General features: G+C 50.6%; 1 protein-coding gene across 4 annotated transcripts in view; it reads left to right on the forward strand.

Moving 5' to 3' along the window:
- Window positions 1–26383, forward strand: part of HOMER2 (homer scaffold protein 2) — a 71242-nt gene that overhangs the window by 15584 nt on the left and 29275 nt on the right. For 2 of the 4 annotated variants that reach the window (XM_081114692.1, XM_081114691.1), the window contains exon 2: window positions 22336–22492. The exons of the other annotated variants lie outside the window; for them this stretch is intronic. In XM_081114692.1, the coding sequence (XP_080970818.1) occupies window positions 22336–22492 (157 nt within the window). The remainder of the gene's footprint in view (window positions 1–22335; window positions 22493–26383) is intronic. 4 annotated transcript variants of the gene reach the window in all.

The following is a 26383-nucleotide window of genomic DNA, read 5'->3' on the forward strand; positions in this document are numbered from 1 at the left end:
CGAGCCAGCCACCCGGGCATGTGACCTGACCAGGAATCGAACTGTGACCCCCTGGTTCCTAGGTCGATACGCAACCACTGAGCCACGCCAGCCGGGCGATTTGGACATTTTAGCTTAGAGAAGAGAGAACTTGACCCAGAGGTGAGGGTTCGGGGAAGAGAGAGCTGTTTCCATGTGGATCACCAGCTGCCATGCTGGCGGTGGGGGCGGGGGGGGGGGGACGGGGGGGGTGTTGCTCTGAGTCACCTCCACTGGTGGAACTCAGATCAGTGGGAGGGAGGGGAGCCCGGGGCTGGCTCTGTATGCATCTGGGGAGCCTGCGAGCAGCTGTCACAGGTGGCGTACGCACGGGGCAGGTGACAGAGGAGGTGGCCTGTGATGCTTTTGATGCAAAACTTGGTCCAAACCTCCTTGTTCTGAGGAGTAGGCAGCTTTGCCTGATACCAGGCTTGTCTAGTCCTCAGGTCTCAGACTGACCTGTGGGCTGAGATTTGCTGGGCACAGAGGCCCTGGGAGCCGGCCTCCTTTCTGGACACAGCACATGAAATACCATCTCAGGGACCGGACCCTGCCCTCCCAGGGGGCCTCGCCGACCCTCTGGTGTGGGAACAAGGTTCCTTATGGTGCTGCCTTGGGTGTGCTCAGCTCCTCCCCGCACCCCGTGCCCTCCGTCGCCCCGCTAGACGTGGGGTCCTTTTGCTGACGCGGAGCCGGGTGAGAGCCACACCGAAGTGGGCTCGCAGGCCTGGCATGAGCACAGCTTCGTCTCTGGGAGGGAGGGGACCCCGAACGCCCCACGCCGAGCGGGCGCCCAAGTGGTTGTCGGGCTCCCACCTTCCTTGGACACCAACAGAATCAGAGAGATTCGCTAAATTCACAAGGGACTCCCATGGGGCAGCAGAGGAACTTCCTCCATCCTGGCTTTGGCAGAGCTTCCTGCCTCTCCCTCCGCTGCTTCTCTGGTAAAGCAGGCAGGCCTCCCCTAAGGACGGAATATTCTGGAAAACTGGAATTGGAATCCCACCGCTTGATTGAAAGCTATACCACTTGCTTCAAGGGAGGAAGCTAAAAAAAGCGGCTCCTTGGCTGCTCCCCTGCATTTTAAATATTCTGAATGCTTCGCCTGCAAAAGAAACAATGCCCCATTCCTTAAATAATTAAGTGGCGTTCACTGAGAATGGAGTGCTGGCCAGGCCCCGTCACACTGGAGCCCCCAGAGCTTCTCTCTCGGGCAGAGAGCTTGGGCCTGTGCCCGGAGAGGTTGTCAATGTAGAAAAATTAATGCAGCTTCACACACACACACACACACACGCACGCACACACACACACACACCTGCCTTCCAAGCACTTGGTGAAATTGGCACAACCTTGGAAATGTCACAAAAGAGGCTGAAGGGGGCCTGCAGCCCCCCCCACCACCACCCCCCCCTGCTCTGAGGCTGCGTTCATCATGTTTGTAACCCCCAGGAATTCTTAGTGGGTCTTACTTGTCCCTTCGCTGCCACTGGAGGTGACTGTGGGCTCGGACCAAGTGTGTATCCTCCCAACCACGACAGCGCTGGCACTGGTTTCTGTGCGTCCTTGGTGGACGTTTCTAGTCTGTGCAGGGAAGGGGTGCCCCTCCCGCGGGAGCAATGGTGGCATCGCCGATCCGGCCCATTCCTTCCCGGCGTCGGCCCCTCTGTGGTTGCAGGAGGACGCAGAGCGGTGCGCAGGACAGACCCAGGGTCAAGCCACATGGTCGTTGTGGAGTCCGTCTGGGTTCCTGCAGAAGAGGGAGTTCTGCCAGGGGGAAGGGAATACTATTTATTGACGATTGATGTGCATTGTCATCATTTAAGCTTCGTGTCTTGGGGATGAAGAAACGAGCTCAGAGAGGTTAAGTGAGCTGATTGGGGTCACACAGCAGACAGAGAACGGGGCTGGTGGTTGTGCGTGTTGTCTGGCTCTCGGGTTCACACTCTGCAAGACCTTGACGATTCCGTGACAAAAACAACCTGGGTTTCAAAAGTGCAGCTTCAGGTTTAAAAGAAAAGCAGAGACGAGCCTCCGGGAAGTTCCGTTAGTTAGCCTGCCGATCAGAGGACAGGGGCTAAACGCAGGGATTTGCGCCGATGTGATCGCCTGGCCTTTCAGACGGCTCTCTTGAGTTGTCTATAGATTCCTCCGCAGGAATCCCTCAGCCATGCCTTCGTCTTCCCTTTCTCGCCCTCTGCCTCCCAGTTTCTCAGATTTCAGGCGAGGTTCTCAGAATGACTTCAGTCTTCAGTCCTATTGAATTGCATGTTGTGATCACCTCTATTAAGACATTATTCCCATCGCTTAACAGGAATCTCAATCTCAAATAAATAAACCTGTTAGGCTCCGGCTCACTAGCTGTCAGATTACTTGTGTCGACATGAATGTGGACCCAAGAGGGTTGTAAGTTCTCTAGAACCCACGTTGTTCACCCTCTTTTTGGCCACGAATCAGAATTTTCCCTTACTCATTTCCCACAGTTTCCCACACGCATCAGTGGTTCGTGCTTTAGGGGGTGGCCTGTGTTGTTTGTCTCAAAGAAAGATACACAGAGTGTTGTGTCGTTGATGTTGTTGTTAATCCTCGCCTGAGGATATTTCTCCATTGATTTTTAGAGAGAATGGAAGGGAGAGGGAAAGACAGAGAGAAACATCCATGTGAGAGAAACGCATCGATTGGTTGCCTCCTGCACGAGCCCTGACCAGGGCCAGGGCCGGGGCCGGGGAGGAGCCTGCAACCGAGGCATGTACCCCAACCGGAATCGAACCCAGGGCCCTTTGGTCCGCAGGCCGACGCTGAGCCAAACCAGCCAGGGCTGTGTTGTTATTCTTTTCCAAATGCTGCGGCTGCTTTGGCTGTCATGGAACATGAGCAAGAAGGTGCTTTAGTGAAGTGGTTTCAAGACAGGCTCCCGCCCTGGCCGGTGTGGCTCAGTGGATAGAGCGTCGGCCGGTGGACCGAAGGGTCCCGGGTTCGATTCTGGTCAAGGGCACCTGCCCAGGTTGCGGGCTCTATCCCCAGGAGGGGGCGTGCAGGAGGCGACCAGTCAATGATTCTCTCTCATCATTGATGCTTCTATCTCTCCCGTCTCTGAAAGGCAATAAAAATATACATTAAAAAAAAAAAAAAAAGACAGGCTCCCCAATCAGATGCACTTCATTCTGGCTCCTCCAGCCTAGGTGAGAGGCCAGATTGAGTCTGATGTTGTGAGATTTGGCTCTCGCTCTGCGTCTTACAGAATGTGTTTAGTTTACTTATGTCTTTTCTTTCCTAGAGCAGATCTCTTACCCACTAATAGCTAGAGCAACCTAGGGGCTCTTGAGTGCAGCTCGAAGAGGAAGGCAGCCTGAAAATGTGATCTGAGACTTAGGTAGGATCGAGCTTTGCAGGAAGATGTCATAGCGGAGGGTCTTCTGGGCAGTCTGTTTTCAGAAGGCACGTTTTCAGGTCAGAGCAGTTTCCCCACATTCCCGGGACCAAATATTTGCACGGTGGAGGCAGAAACCACCCTATGTGCTCAGATCTCTGTGTCCAAGGGCTTCTGGTGTTTTCTGCTGGCGCTGATCAGAATCACCCGCTGTATTTAGGTCACCTGTGTTCAGGTGGCAGCCAGTGGCACCAGAACTGCATCCAAGCTGCCCTGCGAGCCGCAGATGAGCCCAGCCGTGGCCTCCTCACAGCCTCGCTCTGTGCCTTCGTTCGGTCAATTAAGTAGTTTTTATCGAGTGCTTCCAGGGTGACGACGATGGACTTGGCCTCTGTCCAAGTGGAGCTTACGCTATAGGAGGGAAAAGGGATATTAATTATTTAAAAAAAGGATATTGATTAATTATAAAAATAATCCTTTCAGGCATGTGTTAAGTAGCATGTGCTAGGCGCTGTCCATGGTGTCGGGGTTATCAGTGAACGAGACAGATGAGTCCCTGCCTTCCTGAAGCTTACATTGTAGTGAGACACACAATGAGTAAACATAAGTAAAAAAATAACAAACAGGTGCATTTTCTGGCATGTTAGAAGACAGAAAGGGCCGTGGGAGCCTGGGCTGGGCCGGTGGGGTGTGTACGCCAATCACAGAGAGTGGGATGCGTGGAATGAAGATTATAGGTGGGTTGGAGTTAAGGATAAATGACCGGGATGGTAGCCTTGGTAAGGGATGGGCAAGAATGAACCTCTTTGCCCACTGACCTGCTGAGCAGCTCAGGGGTGCCTCAGCCTGCACGTGGTGGACGTCGGGAGGGCAAAGCTGCTGAGGTGGCCTGGGAAGGAGGGTCCGTAGAGCAGGGGTGGGACCTCACTGGTGCAGGCAGAGGGGGAGGGGTGGGAAGGCGCCCGAAGCATGTGTTGGGCTAGATGGCGTAGGTGACTCACTGAATACCTGAGTGTGGCCTTGGGCAATTGATTTCATCTCTTCCCCCTTTTCTGTTTTCCTCCGTGAAATGAAGACAGGCACAGACTCTGATTTCTCAAGGTTGTTGGGACAATTGAGTGAGGTATGTTGCCAGTGCCCAGCCTGGTGGCAGCACACACTTCATACATGCTGGGACCTCCAGGAAATACCTCGTCCCCGGGGTGCTGAGGACCTCAGCGTTGCCTGTGACCATGGAAAGGCATCTCCAGCTTACAAACTGGAACAGGGGGTCCCGCGGGGGTGAGGAGGATGGAGCCCAACGCGCTAGGGCGCTTGCACGCACGACTCCGGAGACCAGGTTCAGAGACACAGATCTAAGTTTATTGAGGAAGTGCAGCCGTATACAAAGGGGTAAGCAGCCAATACAATAGGGACACGCTTGCTGTGTTATCCAATGGGCGTGAGGGTCGGGGCTAAGAGTAGGGGGCTCCTGGAGATTTGTCAGGCAGGCGTTGCCACTTCCTGGTGTGCCAAGGAAGCCTGTTCGCTGGAGTGTGCTCACAGCGTTGCACTGAGATCAATCTCTTGAGCTCTGCCCACAGCAAACCAGATAGATCGCCCTGGCAGGTTTGGCTCAGTGGATAGAGCGTCAGCCTGTGGACCGAAAGGTCCTGGGTTTGATTCTGGTCAAGGGCGCGTCCCTCGGTTGCAGGCTCCTCCCTGGCCTGAGCCCTGGTCGGGGTGTGTTCAGGAGGCAACCCATTGATGTGTTTCTCTCACATCGATGTTTCTTTCTGTCTTTCCCTCTCTCTTCCACTCTCCCTAAAAATCAATGGAAAAATATCCTCAGATGAGGATTAACACACACACACACACCAGATACATCTCTTAGTAGAGGACCACGAATTGCTGTGAAGATGTAAACGTGCATGGACACCGTGAATGGAGGAGGGAAGGCGGAAGCCACGGACCAGGAGAAGTAAACACGAAGTGGGGAGAGAAGTCGACACACGAGCCATCTGGCCCTTCGGAGGAGCCGGGCGACGTGTCCTTGGAACATGGACACAGCACGGGCTGTTCTGGGGCAGCTGTCGGACACTTGCCAGCTGCCTCGTTCTGTCCGCTAAACGTCAGCCTCGGGGCTTTTCCAAGAGGGAGAAGGAACTATAGCAGAGCCCGTCCTGCAGCCCCACGTCTGATTCATCGGGACCCGCTTCCCACGCAGGGGCCCGAGCACTTCACAGAGTGATGGGGAAGCACGGCATTCTCCCCCCGTCACTCACTTCTCCACGCTTTCCTTCCAAACCCAGACAAGTAGGAAGCGCCTTTACGGGGTGTGCTCCCGGTCCCCGGGGTTCCCTCTCTCTGTGCACCCCTCTCTCCCAGCCCTTGGTTGAGACATGTTATCCGGGTGCCAGGCTCTCCGTGGCACCTGATAGAATGTCCTGGAGACCCTTGAGCTCATTTGGTTGGTGCTTTTTAGCTTCTCCCAGGCCCGGCAGGGCACACGGGGAAGGTCACGTGCCCGGCACACTGGGGTAGAGGGAGGAGGCTGTGGTGGGGAGGCCAAAGGCTGGGCCTCCCGCTGCGCTGATGCAACCTGGAGCCGAGTGGGAGTGGGTTCATATATCTCCACGTGGGAGGAAGGCGTCGCCTCGCAGTCCTGCTGGAGAGAGGGCTTTCCCTGCTGTGCGGTGACGTCTGCTTGCTTGTTGGGTAGGTAAGGGGTTGATGGGGAGGAGGCCACAGAGTCAGGCGGAGACAAGGCTGGGTGAGGACCCGGGTTTCATCTCTGGAGGCTGCCCGTGTGTGAATGGCTGGACAGGGTGGGCGCCTGTGGTTGGTCTGAATGGGATGAGGTTGGTAGGGCGGCGTACAAGGGGATAGAGCACCAAAAAGGCGCCCTTCGCTCGCAGGCCGCTTGTTTGAGGGCCACCAGGGCTTGCCTTGGATTGAGCGTGGCCTCGCTCGGCTCCCCCTGAGTGAGCACACACCCAGTGCCCAGGGCTCTGCGGAGCTGTGCTACTATTTTTGCGCTCCTGCAAATGCCCGTGTTTATTTTTAAACTCGAGCCTTTGTAACGCAGAGAGGTGTCGTGCAGGCTTTGCTTTTGAGTAAAGAGGTTCTCTTGGGCCAACGGAACCTGCAAAAGATGCCCTTGGTTTTAAGTTGAACATTCTCTCAATTGATGTATTCTGGCATCACAGGGCGGGCCACACACTGCTCTGCTGTTTAAAAAAAGTCCTGGAAAGAGGAAAGCCACATGCGGTTGGCCAGTTCCTTAGCTTGTCCCAGCGGATCTGTGTCATGAGCAGGGGAGCTTAGAGAAGGGGGGACTGCATGTCGGGGGTGGGCAGGGGGTGACAAACTGGATGGAACCCTGCCACCCCCCCACACACTGCCCCATCCCTCCAATAGGAGCCCATGGACAAGGGGCTTAGGATAGAATGTCTGTTACCTTTTTATTAAAAAAGATATTTTTATTGATTTCAGAGAGGAGGGTAGAGGAGAGAGAGAGATAGAAACATCAGTGACGAGAGAGAAATCATTGATCGGCTGCCTCCTGCACGCCCCACACTGGGGATGGAGCCTGCAACCTGGGCCTGTGCCCTGACCAGGAATTGAACCGTAACCTCCTGGTCCATAGATCGATGCTCAACCACTGAGCCACGCCAGTCGGACTGTTATCCTTTCAGTACATGCAAGTTATAACTGAAAAATGAATGAGATTAACTTAGAATTTAAGGTGGACGATTCAGCACACGTACTTATGTATACCTTTCCTCCCAGAAGCCATTAAAGTGATAACAGAGAGATTATTAAAAGTATAATCCTATGACAACAAAGTGAATGGCAGGGAAGTACCAGCCGCTGAAAGATCGCAACAAATTTATGGGTGATAGAAAGAAGGGCGGGCCCTAACCGGCTTGGCTCAGCGGGTAGAGCGTCGGCCTTCGGACTGAAGGGTCACAGGTTCGATTCCGGTCAGGGGCTCGATCCCCAGTAGGGGGCGTGCAGGAGGCAGCCAGCAGTGATTCTCATCATTGATGTTTCTCTCTCTCTCTTTCTCTCCCTCTCCCTTCCTCTCTGACCTCAATGAAAACGTATTTTTTTAAAAAAGGAGGGGAGGGATGGCTGTGTCAGAAACACCGCAGAGGAGACCAGTCCCGGACCCTGTTTGAGGAGCTGCGGGGCTGTTTCCCAAAGCAGCGGCACCCTCGGCGTCTGAGGTTCCAGCTTGTCTGCATTTTCGACAGCACCTGCTCTTGTCTGTCTTTTTCGTTATCGCCCCGCTAGCAGGTGTGACGTAGTATCTCACTGAGGTTCGGGTTTGCATTTTCTTGATGGTTCATCGCGTGGAGCATCCCTTCGTGTGCTCATTGGCCATTTGTATCTCTTCTTTGGGGGTAGTCTGTTCAGATTATTTGCGTATTTTTTAACTGTGTCATTTGTCCTTTTGTTGAGTTCTAGAGTTCTTTTTTCTAAAAATTTATTTTTATTTTTATTTTAAATATATTTTATTGATTTTTTACAGAGAGAAGGGAGAGAGATAGAGAGTTAGAAACATCGATGAGAGAGAAACATCGATCAGCTGCCTCCTGCACATCCCTCACTGGGGAAGTGCCCGCAACCCAGGTACATGCCCTTGACCGGAATCGAACCTGGGACCCTTCAGTCTGCAGGCCGACACTCTATCCACTGAGCCAAACCGGTTTCGGCTAAAAATTTATTTCAGAGAGGAAGGGAGAGGGGGAGAGAGATAGAAACATGAATGGTGAAAGAGAATCATTTGATTAGCTGCCTCCTGCGCTCCCCTCACTGGGGATCGAGCCCACACCCCGGGCATGTGCCCTTGACCGGAATAGAACCTGGGACCCTGCAGTCCGCAGGCCGATGCTCTACCTACTGAGCCACACCAGCCAGGGCTAAGAGTTCTTTATTTGTCCTGAATGCACCTTCCTTCTTCGATGTATGATTTGCACATATTGCCTCCAGTTCGGTGGGTTATCTTTTCAGTTTCTTTGATGGTATCAATTGCAACACAAAAGTGTTTTTTTTATTTTGATGGAGAGCAGTTTTATATTTTTTTATTTTGGTCTTTATGCCACGTCTGCTGCTTTCACAAGTCCTCCCGGTGGCACATTTGAAATCTTGCAAACCCGTTTCCTTCTCTCTGTCCCCGCTGCTCTTGGCCACACTCTCATCTCCCTGTGCCCGGACGGGTGCGTAGCGATTTTTTACGAGCCTCCAACCTTCCCCCTTCGGTGATCCTCGATACGAACTCCAGTTGTTCCTGTGAGCTGCCGTTCTGACTGTGCTGCGCCTTTGTTCAAAAATGGGCGCTTCCTGAATTTATTTCCCATGGCACAGCTTCCCCATTTTAAGATATTAGTGGGAGGTCAACAGATCATGAGATAAAACATATTGTTCGCTAACGTGGATAGCAAGAGGTGGCCTCCAAGGAAAAGACATAAGAATTAACTGCTGCACGATCGTTCACATTTATGTGTGAATGCTTTGGAATTGTAGCAGAATAAAACATCAGAGAAATTTATTTTCAGTGTATTGAGAACAAAATACATAAACGGCCAGGCACCTAGTGGTATTTTTTACTATAGATAAAGAATACAAAAGCCTTCCACATTTAACACGGAGAACATTATTGTTCCAGTTCTTTAAGAAAATCGTATCTGCTATTCATATTAGGCGTAATGCTGCCAAGTCATAGCCTCACATCGGGTACAGCATCGAGTCTTCTAGATTTTGTTTTCCTGCCGTGTAGTATGACAATCTTTGCGCATAGATGTGTTTCAGCAAAAGGAAGAACAGAAGCTGCTCCTCCGGCAATATTCTGTGCTCTCCTGAATTCGGCTGTTCCAGGAATCATTAATCGTTAAGACTTGGGCAGCTCGCCACCTGATTTTTAGAAAACATCATTCGGATGGATTCTGATTCTTGGCTCTTGGCGTTCACAGTGTGCAAATCATAAAACTGCGTTTTTGTTTAAGGCTTCCTTTTTCACCTTAGATTCAGAGAGAATGTGTTTTGTTTTGTTTTAATTTGTTTTCATTGATTTCAGAGAGGAAGGGAGAGGGAGAGAGAGACAGAAACATCAACGATGAGAAAGAATCATTGATTAGCTGCCCCCTGCACGCCCCCCACTAGGGACTGAGCCCGCAACCCGGGCATGTGCCCTTGACCGGAATTGAACCCAGCACCCTTCAGTCCACAGGGTGACGCTCTATCCACTGAGCCAAACCGACTAGGGCAGATGGAATTAGTTTTTATCGTGTACATACATGTTCAATATACCATATGTGGAATAAAATCACGAATATATGTTGAGATCCTAAGATAAGATATCTTCCATAGACAAAACGTTGTGGCTGGAAGGTGCCTGTTGATGCCATGGCTAGTTTGTCAGGGCAGGTCACAGCCCCGTGTGTGGTTCAAATGACAGATGTTAGTGCATCGCCCGGCTCCCACGTGATCTCCCGCAGCCTTGGGAAGAGAATATAGTTTCTTTAAAAAATATATATATATTTTATTGATTTTTTACAGAGAGGAAGGGAGAGGGATAGAGAGTTAGAAACATCAGTGAGAGAGAAACATTGATCAGCTGCCTCCTGCACATCCCCTACTGGGGATGTGGCCGCCACCGAGGTACATGCCCTTGACCGGAATCGAACCGGGGACCCTTGAGTCCACAGGCCGACGCTCTATCCACTGAGCCAAACCGGTCAGGGAGAGAATACAGTTTCTTAAAGGCGATATCACATAATGATGAGAACAGCTGTCCAAGTGCTTTTAACATTATATGCATAGGGATATCTATGGAAGAGAGAATAGCTTTGACATAAATGTTCCATGGCGCACAGTTGGGAGATGGGGGGCCCCCCAAGACAAATACTGATTTCCTTAGCATGGCATTCAGAGTCCAGGGCCAGCCCTAGCCGGTTTGGCTCAGTGGACAGAGTGCCTGTCGCCTGCGGACCGAAAGGTTCTGGGTTCGATTCTAGTCAAGGGCACTCGGATTAGATTGGATCCTCACCCTCTCCGTTGCAGGCTCCTCCCTGGCCTGGGCCCTGGTCAGGGCTCCTGCAGGAGGCAACCAGTTGATGTGTTTCTCTCACATCGATATTTCTGTCTGTCTTTCCCTCTCTCTTCTACTCTCTCTAAAAATCAATGGAACAATATTGTCAGGTGGAAATTTAAAAACAACAACAACCGAGTCCAGGGCTATCCACTTCGCCCCACCCTTGGGCCTCACTTCCTGCCAGGGCCCCCCTGTAGCCACATAGGGCTCTCCATGGTCCCTGAGAACACCTCTTGCACCTGCAGTCACCTCCACCTCAGCTGCCAAACCCTGCACATTGGCTGGGCTCTGAGCTGGGGGGGTGTGGGGTGGGGGTGGGGGGATGGGCAGAGGAAGGGGTTTCTGTGCAAGGGTGGAGAGGCAGCATTTGAACGTGAGATGGCATGGCAGTGTTGCTGCTGAGTTTTGCTTTATATTTTCCCTTGATCCTGTCCTTGGTCTCGTCCTCCTGGAATCTGTTTACCTATCCTTCATCTTCAGAGACGCTCCCCACTTCGTCCCATGCAGATGTTTGTCTTCCATCCTGGCTTTGCCTTGCTTTTTTTTTTTTTTTTTTTTAATATAAACATGTTTTTATTGATTTCAGAGAGGAAGGGAGAGGAAGAGAGAGATAGAAACATCAGTGATAACAGAGAATCGTTGATTGGCTGCCTCCTGCAGGCCCCCTACTAGGGATTGAGCCTACAACCCCTGGCATGTGCCCTTGACCAGAATCGAACCCGGGGCTCCTCAGTCCGCAGGCCGATGCTCTGTCCACTGAGCCAAACCAGCTAGGGCCTGGCTTTGCTTTTCTGAACCTGCCTCTCCCCGTCCTGTCGGGATCCTCACCCATTGCTCCGGACCTACCATACCACCCCTTTCGGAGTCCGCACGCTTTTCCGAAGCACACGGGAATGGGCCGACGGCCCCTCGGGGGCAGCCCTGAGCCTGGGAAGCAGTCCCGGAACCTAGTTAAACCCACATCACAGGAGACCCCGCAGGCGAGTGTGTGCTGGAGGCGCCTGAACACTGCGCAGCCCTCCAGGATCGAAGTAGTGCCATTGAGGAAGCCCATCAGCACCCATCAGGGGCACTTGCCTAATTCCCTTCCCTGATGTAAATGTGACCCAGAAAGGGAATCCCCCGTCTGCGGAGGAGGCGGATTTGTGACAAATGTAACCTATCTGAGACCTCTCATTTGTCAGGTTCATTCAGCTGGGCGGTTTGGGGCAGGTGACGGGAACTTTAACAGAACGGGTCTGTTGTGACCCACTTGGAGGCGTTCAGACCTGGCAGGGAAACAGACTGGATCAGGTCCAAAAGGTGCAGGTTTTCCCCTAGGAGTGGCTAACCCCGGGGCGTGGCTAACCGTGGGGCGTGGCTCACCCCGGGGCGTGGCTAACCCACGGCTGCACTAGGGTTTGTGGAATGATTTCTGTGTCTCTACTGATGGGTAGTGCTGCCTGTATCACATACTTAATTCCTTGAACTTCCATTTCTGCACTCTGTTCTGTAATATTAATCTGTCTATTCATTTGCTAATACCTCCTTGTTTCATTTGTTGCAACTTTATTATAATACTAGATGCACAAAATTGGTGCACTGGTGGGGGGGTGTCCCTCAGCCCAGCTTGCACTCTCTCACAGTCCAGGACCCCTCGCTCCTTACCTCCTGCCTGCTCGCTGCTCCTTACCCCTTGGCTTGCTTCTCCTTAGCACTGCTGTGGAGGCAGGAGAGGCTCCCACCACTGCCGCCACTGTGCTTGCCAGCCATGAGCCCGCCAGCCATGAGCGCACTGACCACCAGGGGGCAGCTCCTGAATTGAGCGTCTGTCCCCTGGTGGTCAGTGTGTGTCATAGTGACCAGTCATTCCCAGTTGTTCTGCTGTTAGGGTCAATTTGCATATTACCCTTTTATTATATAGGATAGAGGCCTGGTGCACGGGTGGGGGCTGGCTGGTTTGCCCTAAAGGGTGTCCTGGATCAGGGTGGGGGTCCCCACTGGGGTGCCTGGCCAGCCTGGGTGAGGGGCTGATGGCCGTTTTCAGGCTGGCCACGGAGGCAGGCTGGAAGCAGGTATCTGGGATTTATTTATCTTCTATAATTGAAACTTTATAGCCTTGAGCAGAGCTCAGGGCCAGTAAGGCAGGTGGGAAGCTTGGCTTCCTCCATTGCCGGGGGCAACCCAAGCCTCCTGCTCGCTCCAGCTCCGTGGTTGCCGCCATCTTAGTTGGGTTAATTTGCATGTTCACTCCTGATTGGCTTGTGAGCGTGGCTTGTGGGTGTAGCAGAGATATGGTCAATTTGCATGTTTCTCTTTTATTAGATTAGGTATCAATATCTGATATGGCCAAACCCCTCATTGCTCTTCATTTAAAGAATTTTCTTGGCTATCTTTTCATAGCAAGTTTTCCCCAGGTCTAGTTCTAAAAATAACCCTGTTGCCCAGCTGGTGTTGCTCAGTGGTTGAGTGTCAGCTTACAAACCAGGAGGTCACGGTTCGATGCCTGTTCAGGGCACATGCTCAGGTTGCAGGCTTGATCCCTAGTAAGGGACATGCAGGGGGCAGCTGATCAATGATTCTCTGTCATCATTGTTGTTTTAATCTCTTCCTCTCCCTTCCTCTCTGAAATCAATAAAAACATATTAAAAAATAAAAACAGGATATGTATTATTTACTCAAGTTTTCTTTTGCATGCATTAGAAATTATATTTATTTTTTAATATAGATCTCGCATAATTCTTTTTTTATCCTCACCCGAGAATATGTTTTTCATTAATTCTAGAGAGAGAAGAAGGGAGGGAGAGGGAGAGAGAGAGAGCTATACATGGATCGGTTGCCTCCCACATGTGCCCCCACCAGGGATCAAACCCGAAACCTAGGTATGTGCTCTGACCAGGAATCAAACCTGCTACCCTTCGGTGCATAGGACAACGCTCTAACCGCTGAGCAACACCAGCCAGGGCTTGCATAATTCTTTAATAGATTCCTAGAAATTGTATCTCTTTTTAGTTACTATTCTAAATGGGATCTTTAAAAAACCATTTTTTTCTCTCTATCTGGTTGTTTGCATATATCAGAAGGCTATGAATTTTATTTTATTTTTTTATTTTAAAAAAACCTTCAGTGCAATATTAATAAGCCACTATGAGGAGCAGCGGAGTTGCTACCCTTATGGTGGTTGGGCTTTATAAGAGATCTTCAACTTTGCTGATAGATTTTTTTAAAATATATTTTTATTGACTTCAGAGAGGAGGGGAGAGGGATAGAGAGATAGAAACATCAATGATGAGAGAGAATCATTGATTGGCTGCCTCCTGCACGCCCCCGACTGGGGAGGATCGAGCCTGCAACCCCAGCACATGCCCCTGGCCAGAATCCAACCGGGGACCGACCCTTCAGTCCACAGGCCGACGCTCTATCCACTGAGCCAAACCAGCCAGGGACGCAGATAGATTTTTTTATTAGTAATTTTACACCTGGCAATGTTACTGAATTTTATTATTCATATTCACTTTTTTCACTTGATTTTCTTGGCTGTTCTAGATGTGTGATGCTATGTATAACCAACAGTAACTTTATTATGGGCTTTTGTATGAATGTAGAACCACACTGTGCTCATGAGTGAGATCCTTGGCACAGAAGAATGTGCTAGAAGAACCTTGTGTTCAGATCTCCTTTTTCTCCAGCTCTCCGTCCTAGGATGTGGGGATTTGACCCTGCCAGCACAGGGGCCTGCTGACAATCTAGACCAGTGGTTCCCAACATGGGGCACACGCCCCACAGGGGGCCAATTTGATTTTGAAGGGAGGCGATTCGAGAATGAGTTATTAACAGTAAATCTTTTAAAAATATATTTTATTGATTTTTTACAGAGAGGAAGGGAGAGGGATAGAGAGTTAGAAACATCGATCAGCTGCCTCCTACACACCCCCTACTGGGGATGTGCCCGCAACCAAGGTACATGCCCTTGACCAGAATCGAACCTGGGACCCTTGAGTCCGCAGGCCAACACTCTATCCACTGAGCCAAACCGATTAGGGCAACAGTAAATTTTTTGCATTCCTTATGGTTCTAGGGGCCTCCTATACAGTCTATAAATATATATTGTGACATATTTATGCATTTCAGTTCCCTATTATGTTTTGAAACTATTTGCTATTTTTTTCATATCACTTTATATTATTATTATTTTTAAACAGTTTCTTAGTGATTTTTCCTCAGTCCTTCAACTATCCTTTCATTCTTTTATCTTTCTCTCTCATGGATGCCATGTTCTTTGGAAGCTTGTTTAGACCAAGTTCATGGCCTTTGAGGCTTCCTCCATGGGAATAGGAGCTCACTTTTTGAATAATGAGAATTATATGTCCCAGGAGGGGCATCAGGGTTTCAGAGATGCTTAGGTGGGGCGTGGCCAAAGAAAGGTTGGGGACCACTGATCTAGAGAGAGGGTGGAGGAGCCAGGTGAGCCCATGCTTTTGGTGCCTTGTGACAGGGGCTCAGTGCAGGGCCTGTGTCCTCAGACCACAAATCAGGTGTCCCAAGATGGTATGGCAGGACTTGAAGGACTAATAGCAACTCTCTGACCAACCAAGGGGGAAGGATGTTCCAGGCCCAGTGGAGGGCATGCGTATGGTCATGTGGAAACGCAGGTGAGGTGGAAGTGCCAGGAGGAGAGCAGCAGAACGCATCTGGCGAGGGGGCAGGACCAGGTGGTCAGGGGCCTGGGGGTCCTCCTGATGCACCTGGAGCTGGGGATGGAGGCCCCAAAGCCTTGGCAGCCGGGTGGGCAGTGCCTCCCCCATCGGGGCCGGGGGAGCCCTTCCGCTGGGCGCTGTGCGAACGACGGTGGGAGTGGGAGGTGTTCAAGAATCAAAGCAGAGACACTACCGAGGGCATCTTAGGCGATTTGGGGCACTGTCTAAATGGCTGTAAAATTTATGAATGATTTGTTTTAATTCAAACCAAGTAGAAGTAGGAATGGTAAAAATCGTGAGCTTTTACAGGTGCATAGCAGACAAAGTCTGGAGCTGAGCATCCCAAGTGAGGGGTCCTTAGAAATTAACACATTATTTTTCTTGAAAAAGTAGTCACGCCGGTTCTTTGAAGAATCATTTCACGTGGAGCCAGAATTCGGGCTAAGCCAGAGCGGTCCCTCTGCCGAGTTGGTTTTCATATTCCAAACATACGTGTTTTTGCACAGAGTGTCTAATTATTCTTCAGGACAATTACTGTCAGGTTCCAAAATGTGTTCAGTGAGCAGCAATTGGTGTTTATTCAGCTCTAAAAAGACTGGGAACAGTCGGTTATATTGTCTGCCTGAAAACACGCCGCCATCCGGAAACATCTGCCTTCTATTTAAAGCGCCGAAGGGGGAACGGGAGTCTATTTGAAACAGACTCCCCGAGCCTCGAACACCAAAGGGAGGAGGATGAATCGGGTGTGAAGGGGTCTCTGTTCTCTGACGCGCACTCTCTCCAGCTTTCCCCCCGGCTGGGCGGGAGAGGTGACCTCCTGGGTCGGAGAGTTCTGCTTCTCTTGGATTTTTCTATTTATACCGATTTGCACACGTATGGGAGCTGACGTCTGTGTCCTAGTTCCATCTCTTCTCCTTTCTCGGGTGAGGCAGGATGCCCTGTCAGAGTTGGGGGTCTGCTTTCCTGAATTTGGTGGTGAGTTTTGTGGAGAGCTCTGATTTCGCCCGTGACGATGTAGAGGTGTGTTCAGGTTGCCTGAAGCCATTGTGATCCTGGTTTTCTATGTGGATGAGGCCACCCACTCACAGCCCTGTTGGAGGATTAAGTGAGAATGTATATTACCTGCTTGGTGTATTATTAACTTCTATGAAGGTCCACGTCTTAGTCATTTATTGCTGTGCAATGAGCTGCCACAAACTTAGCAGCTTCAGGGAAAGCACATTTCCGCAGGCCAGGCGTCCAGGCATGGCTTTGCTGGGTCCTTGGCTTTGGAGTCTCTGAGAAGGCGTCATCAGGTTGTTACCCAGGGCTGGGGTCTCAGCTGAAGGCTCAGCTGTGGAGAGACCCACTGCTAAGCTTCCAAGCGGTTGCTGGCACAATTCCAGCCCTCGAATGGTTTTCTTTTCTTTTTCTTTTTTTAATTTTTTTTAAAAAAATATATTTTATTGATTTTTTACAGAGAGAAAGGGAGAGAGATAGAGAGTTAGAAACATCGATGAGAGAGAAACATCGATCAGCCACCTTCTGCACATCTCCTACTGGGGATGTGCCCGCAACCAAGGTACATGCCCTTGACCGGAATCGAACCTGGGACCTTTCAGTCCGCAGGCCAACGCTCTATCCACTGAGCCAAACCGGTTTCGGCTAGTTTTATTTTCATTTTTATCTTTTTAATCCTCACCCAAGGATATTTTTTCCATTGATTTTTAGAGAGAGTGGAAGGAAGAGGAAGAGACAGAGAGAAAAACACCAATGTGCGAGAGAGACATCGATTGGTTGCCTCCTGTATGTACCACCAACCAGGTGCTTGCAACCGAGGTACGTGCCCTTGACTGGAATTGAACCCGGGACCCTTCAGGCTGCAGGCTGAGGCTCTAGCCACAGAGCCAAACCGGCGAGGACTCGAGTGGTTTTAGGTGAAGGGCCTCAGTTCCACTCTGGCTGTTGGCTGGAGGCCACCCTCCGTTCCTGCCACGTGGGCCTGCCCACCCTGGCAGCTGGCTTCACCACCGCCAGCGAGAGAGACCCCATGGAGAGACTTTGCTAGCAAGGCAGAAGTCACCGTCCTTCATAACTTGCTTGTACAAGGACATCCCATCTCTTTTGCCATATTCTTTTGGTTCAAAGCAAATCACAGGTCCTACCCCTGCTCGGGGGGTGGGGGTGGGGGGTACATGAGGTGAGCACCAGGAGGTGGGATCATTGGGAGACACATCAGAAGCTGCCAGGCCCTAACCGGTTTGGCTCAGTGGATAGAGCGTCCGCCTGTAGACTGAAGTGTCCCAGACTCGATTCTGGCCAAGGGCACATGCCCGGGTTGCAGGCTCGATCCTCCGGTAGGGGGCGTGCAGGAGGCAGCCAATCAGTGATTCCCTCTCATCATTGATGTTTCTATCTCTCTCTCCCTCTCCCTTCCTCTCTGAAATCAATAAAAATATATTAAAAACAAAAAAAAAAGAAGAAGCTGCCAGGTACAGACCCTTATTTTAGGGAGAGAGAACAGCATAATGATTAAGAGGGACGCTGTCCAGGCCACTTGCACCGACTTCAAAATCTCAGATCTGCCCACCTGCCCCTCACTCCCTGTGTCACCCAAGGCGGGTCCTGGCCTCTCCGCAGCTGTACGGCTTCCCCTTAGGATCACTGGGACCCCGAGTGAGAGATCACCTGTAAAGCCTGGCAGAATGCTGCGTCGTCAGTAAATATTAGCTGCTGGCTTTTCTTCTTATCATTGTGTATTTTGGGCCTTTTCTTTAAACACCATCCGGTTTTTTGAATTTCAGAAGACTGAAATAGAACATCCCCGTGGCTTCAGACTTGGTCCTGCGTGTGGAAATCCCAGCCCTGTGGGTAGTTTCCTGGGCACGGAGCTGCTGCCAGGCTGGCTGTGCAGGTGCTGAGGACTGAGGGTCACCGCCATGGTACCCCCCCCAGGATGATGGGGCCGGCGGGAGTCCCTGCCGCTCCCCTCCCAGGTCTCGGTGCCTCTCTCCACCCGGCAGCAGCCACTGTCCCTGCAGAGGTCTGGCCACGGTGACCAGGGCTGCGGCCACCGAGCATGCGGTCAGCTGTGCCCTCCCAAGAAATGGCGTTTCTGGTTGGGGTCCCCAGGGCAGCCTGTCACGGTGTCAGGTCCCCCCCAGAGCTGAGCAGGCAGATTTGGAGATGAGCCCTTCTTTTTTAAAAATTCTTTATTTTTTAAATATATTTTTATTGATTTCAGAGAAGAAGGGAGAGGGAGAGAGAGATAGAAACAGCAATGATGAGAGGATCATTGATCGGCTGCCTCCTGCACGCCCCCCACTGGGAATGGAGCCCACAGCCCCGGGCCTGTGCCCTTGACTGGAATCGAACCCGGACCCTTCAGTCCACAGGTCGATGCTTTAGCCACTGAGCCAGCGGTTCCCAACCTGTGGGTCGCGACCCCTTTGGCGGTCGAACGACCCTTTCACAGGGGTCGCCTAAGTCCATCCTGCATATCAGATATTTACATGACGATTCATCACAGCAGCAACATGACAGTGATGAAGTAGCCACGAAAATAATTTTATGGCTGGGTCACAACATGAGGAACTGTATTTAAAGGGCCAGAAGGTTGAGAACCGCTGCACTGAGCCAAACCAGCCAGGGCAAGATGGGCCCTTCTTGTCTGCATGCTCACCTCCGCCGGAATCATGCCAGACAGACTTGCTGAGTTCGCTTGTCCCTGATCAGAAAGCCCTGCCGTCTTTTCTTGTCTCCCTGTCCCTTCTCTGCCCCTCTCTGCCTTTGCTTTCTTTGCTTGCTTGCTCCTGTGGGCTTCAGGGACATGGACTGTTTGAGGAAGGTTCACTGCTTGGTCCCCCCCAAGCTGCCCTCTTTTCTGACCAGAGCACCTCTGCCTCCCCTGTCCCCCCACCCCCATCCTTCGCACCCAAAGACCCTGTTATTGGTCCCACCGTTGTCCCCCCGGGGGCTGTGGGAGGACATTCTAGAGTTACCCTGTGCCATTCACAGTCAGCCGTGCCGTTCTGGAGGAGAGACGCTGGCTGTATCTGTCACTTCTTCCATTATTTTCTAGATCTTCTGATACTGTCTAGTGTGAGGATCTCTGCTGGGGTCCAACCCCAGCGGGTCCAGGGGTCCCCAAAGGTGTGGACGGAGCCGGCGAAGAAGAAATGACACGGAGGTAGCGTTCAGTTGACCAGCATGGTTGGGTTCTCTCTCCTGGTTCTATCTAGGATCTCCAGTCAGGTTCTGTCGTCAGGTTCTGTCGCTAGGTTCTCCAGACTGGTTCTGTCCAGTATCTCCAGCGAAGTTCTGGTTAGGATCTCCAGCCAGGTTCTGTAGCCAGGTTCTGTCTCTAGGTTCTTCAGCCAGGTTCTCTCGCTAGGTTCTGTCTCTAGGTTCTGTGGCCAGTTTCTGTCCAAAATCTTTTGCCATGTTCTCTCCAGCAAAGTTCTTCTGTCTCTAGGTTCTGTGTAGGTTCTGTGTCTAGGTTCTGTGTGTAGGTTCTGTGTAGGTTCTGTCTTCTAAGTTCTGTCTTCTAAGTTCTGTGTCCTGTTGTCTTGTTACATCTGTATTTATACCAGTTGATTCAATCCTATCACTCTCTATTCCAAAGGTTAGGGCGTTTCTTATCTCCATTCCAGGGAGTAAAGATTATGTAGCTTAAGCATGATTGTTCGTAGTTAAAGTGATTAATTACCCGCCTGGCACTTAGTTGAGGGGTTTTATTCCCTCCCTAACTTCAGGGGAAAATCCCTACCTGGGGAAGCAACCTTTCTCAGAGAGGAGACCTTGGTTACAACACATAGTGCCAAGAAGGTGAGCAAACATATTAAGGACAGTATGCCATATATGCCAGGTCCCTTGAAACAGCAAGGATGGACCGGCTCCCGGTAGATCTCCCCAGCTTCTTTGAGGATAAAAACCTCCTGGAAGTCTTGTGAAGAATAAGCGACTCAGGCCCCCGCCCTGGAGAGCCAGGTCCCTGGGGGCGAGGCTGGGGCCGGGACACTCGTATTTATAGGTGAAGTGCCCCAGCTAATTGCCGTCGGAGGTCTAAGGTGCTGCAACCCAGACCCGATCTCTCTCCCTGGGTGTGGAGGGCACGAGGGAAGGTCTGGAAGCCCCATCCTTCTAGGGGGGGACTTGTTAGTGCTCTGCACAAGGGAGGCAGGGTTTTAGCACAGTTCAGTCCTTTAAAAACCCCTCCCCACTGCCCCCTTCTCTCCCATGTGCCGGAGAATCCCACATGATCAAGCGTTTTCCTCTGCGGTGGGGAACTTAGACGAGTAGCAAAATACGCTGCCTGGGCGGCAGCAGCACAGCTGGGCCCCCAGATGTCAGCTTGCCCACATGGGCTGGGCTGGGAGGGCTGTGTTCATGCGCACACACCCCCCAGGCTGCCCTCGGAGCAGCTGCGGCAGCTGCAGGGGGAATATTCCTGTTGTGTCTGCAGCGCTCAGCCTGTGCCGGAGGGTGTCGGGTTAGGGTTGAGTGGGTGGGTGCACTTGGTGGCTGTTGGCAGTCCACATTCCCAGAGGCACTTCTCCTGCTCCCAGGACCTGGAAGGAAAGATCCAGGGGCGAGGAACGCTGGTCCCCGCGCTCTGGAAAGCAGGCCTCGCAAAGCAGCTGCGTTGAGGGGGCACGAGGAGAACGGCCATGCCAACAACGGGCCCTGCGTTTCTCTGCAGCCGCGGTTGGTGGATGCCGCCCATATTCCCGGGGGGGGGGGGGGGGGTTCAGGGCCCCTTGCAGGATGCGCAGGGGGCGCCTGGCGCTCCTGGGAAAGTTTCCTTAGAAAGAGCTTCGTTCCCAGTAACCAGCCTCCTAGTCACCATGCTTCAGAGGCCGCTTTGCCTAAAACCACTCCATCTGGAGACCAGAGCGCTTCCCTTTTCCCTTTTGATTTTTTTTGGTCTCCCTTTGGATGCCCTTTTATGTCATCTCTTTTGACACTGTAAGGATTTAAACAATTAATTTGTCTAAGTTACCGTTGGATTTAAGTTTTACCTCTAATGAGGACTTATGAACTCTGTAGCATTTTCATGAAGGATGGGATGGTTTTTACGTTCTGGTGGCAATCCCGCCCGCGCCCCCCCCCCCCCGCCCGCCCCGCACTCCCCCCCTATTTTATCTTATTTTGAACACTTAAAAGGATTTTTGAGCCAGTTTGCCTGAAGATCCTTTTTTTCCAAAGATAAGTATTTTGTAGTGAGTCTGTTTCATTTTGTTACTTTGTAAATAGAAATTTAAAATATGAAACAGTGAAATTTATTACAGTTTTAATACATCTGCCTTCTCTCTTAATGTTCCTTGTCAAGATCTAACTAATTCTCCACTCAACAGAAAAATAGATAATGTGCTAACAGTTAATAATCACATGAAGAATTGACAGGTGTGTGGAATGAAAAAGCAGCAATGTAGAGGCAACAATAGCCAAAGAGAAAGATTGGATGAATTTTACATAAAACTCAAAGGGTTCATAAGTTGGAAACATAAAACTTTAAGGCTCGGTCCATTATGAATGAACGCATCATTCACAAAATACTTTGGATTTGAGAAGTACTTAACAGAAATAGAATATGAGGTTACAAATGGTTAGCAAAATCCTAACCATTATTGCAGAATCTCCCACAATAAATTGATGCACATTCCTAAAAATGCCAACAGGATGTCAGGAAAAAAAAAATAGGACAGTTGGCGGGGTGCAGAAACTCTCACTGGACAAGGAGTTGCATTTTAAGCAAATGGATTATTTTTTTTAAAATATATTTTATTGATTTTTTACAGAGAGGAAGGGAGAGAGATAGAGAGTTAGAAACATCGATGAGAGAGAAACATCGATCAGCTGCCTCCTGCACATCTCCTACTGGGGATGTGCCCGCAACCCAGGTACATGCCCTTGACCGGAATCGAACCTGGGACCTTTCAGTCCGCAAGCCGACGCTCTATCCACTGAGCCAAACCGGTTTCGGCAGCAAATGGATTATTATGCCAGTTGCCCACAGCCCCTGGGTGTTAAGTTTCCGTAAGGACTTCTCTGGTGTCTCTCCCCTCTCTTCCCTTTTCTTATTTTAATTGTCCTCATGCATATGTATCTTTCCCTATAAGCGATTAAAATCTTGGGGAACAGTAGTGGCTTATAAATAATAAATGATACATAAAGTCACGCGCCATCAATTCACGCGCCCGTCTCTCGTCTTGCAGAGAACAGCCCATATTCACCACACGCGCGCACGTCTTCCAGATTGACCCCAACACCAAGAAGAACTGGGTGCCTGCGAGCAAGCAGGCTGTCACCGTCTCCTACTTCTACGATGTCATCAGGAACAGCTATCGGATCATCAGTGTGGATGGAGCCAAGGTACCACCCCGCCGGCTGGTTTTAACATTCACAGTCACGTATGTTTCACCTAAAGCAGTGGTTCTCAACCTTCCTAATGCGGCAACCCTTTCATACAGCTCCTCATGTTGTGGTGACCCCCAACCATAAAGTTATTTTTGTGGCTACTGCATAACTGTCATGTTGCTACTGTTATGAATCGTCATGTAAATATCTGATAGGCAGGATGTATTTTCATTGTTACAAATTGAACATAATTAAAGCATAGTGGTTAATCACAAACACAATATGTAATTATATATGTGTTTTCCGATGGTCTTAGGCGACCCCTGTGAAAGGGTCGTTCGACTCCCCCCAAGGGGTCGCGACCCACAGGTTGAGAACCGCTGATCGAAAGCTAGGTGATGGATTTGGAAAGTGGAGGGAAAGGATGCACCCCAAATCCTGCCACCTTTACACAGGTGTTACTGTGATAATGCCTTATAATCACATATCCTGCTTTCTTTTTTTTTCTCATTTAAAATTACGGCAAATGAAGAAAAAAGATTTCCCTGTTACCACTTGTCTTTATAACTCGAATTTCGATGCCCGTTTAATCATTCCACCAACACTCTATAATGTCCTTAATCTCTCCCTTTATGTTAGATACTTAAGTGGCTTCCAGTTTTTTACTACTATAAATAATGAGCATCTTCACACAACCAGTGTCCTCATTTGATCATTGAACAGACGTACTGCTTTCTTTTGGACATTTCCTTAGGATAGATTCCTGGAAGTAATATATTAACACTTTATAGCTCTTTTTTAAAATATATTTTTTATTGTTGATACTATTACCGATATCCCCCATTTCCTTCCCTCTTTCCCCCTCCTCCTCCCAGCCCTTCCCCCCAACCCCCAGGTCTTTATTTCCGTGTCCATGGGCTATATATGTAGGTATAGAAGTTCTTTGGTTTATCTCGTCTCGTCCCCAACCCGACCTGTCAGTCTATTCCATCCCTCCCTGCTTCGGATCTTATTTTGTTGGTCAGTTCATTTTGTTCATTCGATTCCACAAATGAGTGAGATCATGTGATATTTGTCTTTCTCAGTTTGGCTTATTTTACTTAGCGTAATGTTTTCTAGGTTGATCCATGCTGTCCCAAAGGGTAAGGGATCCCTCTTTTTGACAGCTGCATAGTATTCCACAGTGTAAATGTCCCACAGCTTTTTTATCCACTCATCTACTGCTGGGCACTGGGGCTGTTTCCAAATCTTAGCTATTATACATAACGCTGCTAGGAACATAGGGGCGCATACATCCTTTCTGATCGGTGTTTTGGGGTTTTTAGGATATATTCCCAAAAGTGGGATCGCTGGGTCAAACAGGAGTTTCACTTTTAATTTTTTGAGGAGACTCCATACTGTCTTCCATAGTGGCTGCACCAGCCTGCATTCCCACCAGCAGTGCACGAGGGTTCCCTTTTCTCCGCATCCTCGCCAGCACTTGCTGCTCGTTGATTTGTTGATGACAGCCACTCTGACAGGTGTGAGGTGATAACTCATTGTGGTTTTAATTTGCATTTCTCTGATGATTAGTGACTTCGAACATTTTTTCATGTGTCTCTTGGCCATTGGTATGTCCGCTTTGGAGAAATGTCTATTCAACCTGTTATAGCTCTTGATGGATGTTGCCAGCTTGCTCCCCGAAGAGGCCTGTCTCCCAGCATGTCTGAGGATGCCACCCTTGCCAGCTCTGGTATCATATCTAGTCTGGTGTTGGTGTTCTTAGGCACAGGAGTTGATTTTAATACGTGATTTGAAATATTTCTTGAAATACATTTTTTTCCTGGTTACTTTCATTATTCTGCTCTCTGCCTTGATATTTTTGCCACATTATATGGAAGCAGGATAAAAAGGGAGAGCAGTAGAAGTATCACCAGATTTGCAAAAGAAAAACTGTCCTGATGCTTTATCATCTGTTTTCATCCTGCTGGACATTCTTACATGGATTATCTGCTGTCGCCTGAAATGAAATGTACCTGAAGCTGAATTCCCCTCTAAACCACCTCTTCATCTCCATTTCTCAATCACTTCGACTGAAAAAAAGAAAAGAAAGAAGGTTGGAAGAAAGAAAGGAGAAGAAAGAGCCTAGTGTTGGCCGGTTTGGCTCAAGGGACAGAGGGTCGGCCCGTGGACTGAAGGGTCCTGGGTTCAATTCTAGTCAAGGGCACGTACCTCGGTTGCAGGCTCAAGCCTGCAACGGGCCCAGGTGCGTGCAGGAGGCAACCCATCGATGTGTCTCTCACATCAATGTTTCTCTCTGTCCCTCCCCATTCCCTTCCACTCTCTCTAAAATCAACGGGGCAATATCCTCAGGGGAGGATTAACAAAGCAAAACAAAAAAATGAAAGAGCCTAAAGTCATTCCCCTTTTGAATCCGTCAGAGCAATTTTTTGTGTCTCACATTCATGCCTGATGCTTTGTTTCAAGGCCGTAACTCTTTTCCTGGAACAGTTTTGCTCAGGGCTTTGCATAGTCTCCGGACTGGCCTCCTCTCCCACCTGCAGTCCATCCTGCCCGCGGCCTCCAGGCCAGCACTCCCAGGCAGTCGGCAGCAGGGGGCTGGAGGCTGGGAATAGAATGGGGCCTGCTCATTGGCTCCTCCCGCCTCAACCTCAACCGTGGACCAGGAAGCTCTGAAAGCCCCCAGTGGAAGGCCAGCCCCTTCCACCCCCAAGGAAAGGCATGAGAGCCTGCTGGTGCCTCCTGGTCTCTCTTTTTATAAAATATATTTTATTTCCGGAACTGGTTTGGCTCAGTGGAGAGAGCGTCGGCCTGTGGACTGAAGGGTCCCGGGTTCGATTCCGGTCAGGGGCGTGTACCTGGGTTGCGGGCACATCCCCAGTGGGAGATGTGCAGGAGGCAGCTGATCGATGTTTCTCTCCCATCGATGTTTCTGACTCTCTATCTCTCTCCCTTCCTCTCTGTAAAAAATCAATAAAATATATTTAAAAAAAAAATATATATATATATATATATTTTATTTATTTCAGAGAGGAAGGGAGAGGGAGAGAGAGAGAAACATCAATGATGAGAGAGAATCACTGTCTCCTGCACGCCCCCCCCGGGGACCGAGCCCACACCATGTGCCCTGACCAGGAATCCAGCTGTGACCTCCTGGTTCATGGGTTGACACTCAACCACTGAGCCACACCAGCCAGGCTGATCTCTTGATGAGGCTCCTGTTTTAAGGCAAAATTCTCCCCTCAGCCTGTGTTCTCTGGGCCTCCTCTTAGATAAAGGAGGCTTAGATTGATTAAGGCAGCTCAGCCCTGGGATACTCTCTCGTCCTTCCAGTTGCAGGGAGCCTCGAGTCCTCACTTTACAGCTGAGGTCAGGGAGAGGCAGTGCCCCGGCCTGGCAGGCTGCTGCCTGTGCCCAGGTCCTTCAGGCCGCAGCAGGCGTCCCCGGCTGGCAGGGGAGCCTCCTGGCACCGCGTTGTGCAGGCCACGCGTCGGGTAGAAACAGCTGGTCCGACCAGCGTGCCCACGGAGACGCAGGAACTGGTGCTCCCGTCTAAGCAGGCAGGACAGCAAGACGGGGCCGGGTTCTGGAGAGCGTGCAGGATGCCTGAAAGGGCCTGGCACGCGGCAGGCAGCACGTGTTGGATTGAATGTCTGAAAGCTGCCTTTGTTTTTTTCTTCTGGGAGAGATGGTGATACCACAGTTGTATCGTGTCGCCACGTCCCCGCTCTGGGCTTTGGAGCCGGAGTCTCCGGACTCCGCCAGGATGTCCCGATAGGGTTGGTGAGTCAGGCCCCCCGCGCCCCCCCCCCTCGCCCCCCCCCCCCCGCGCTTCCCTTTATTGATTCTGTCACTTCATCCGCCATCCATCAGGCGCGTTTGCACTGTTGTCAGTTGAGTTATCCG

The sequence above is a fragment of the Myotis nattereri genome (assembly GCF_964212035.1).
Source record: "Myotis nattereri genome assembly, chromosome: 21".
NCBI classification, from domain to species: domain Eukaryota; kingdom Metazoa; phylum Chordata; class Mammalia; order Chiroptera; family Vespertilionidae; genus Myotis; species Myotis nattereri.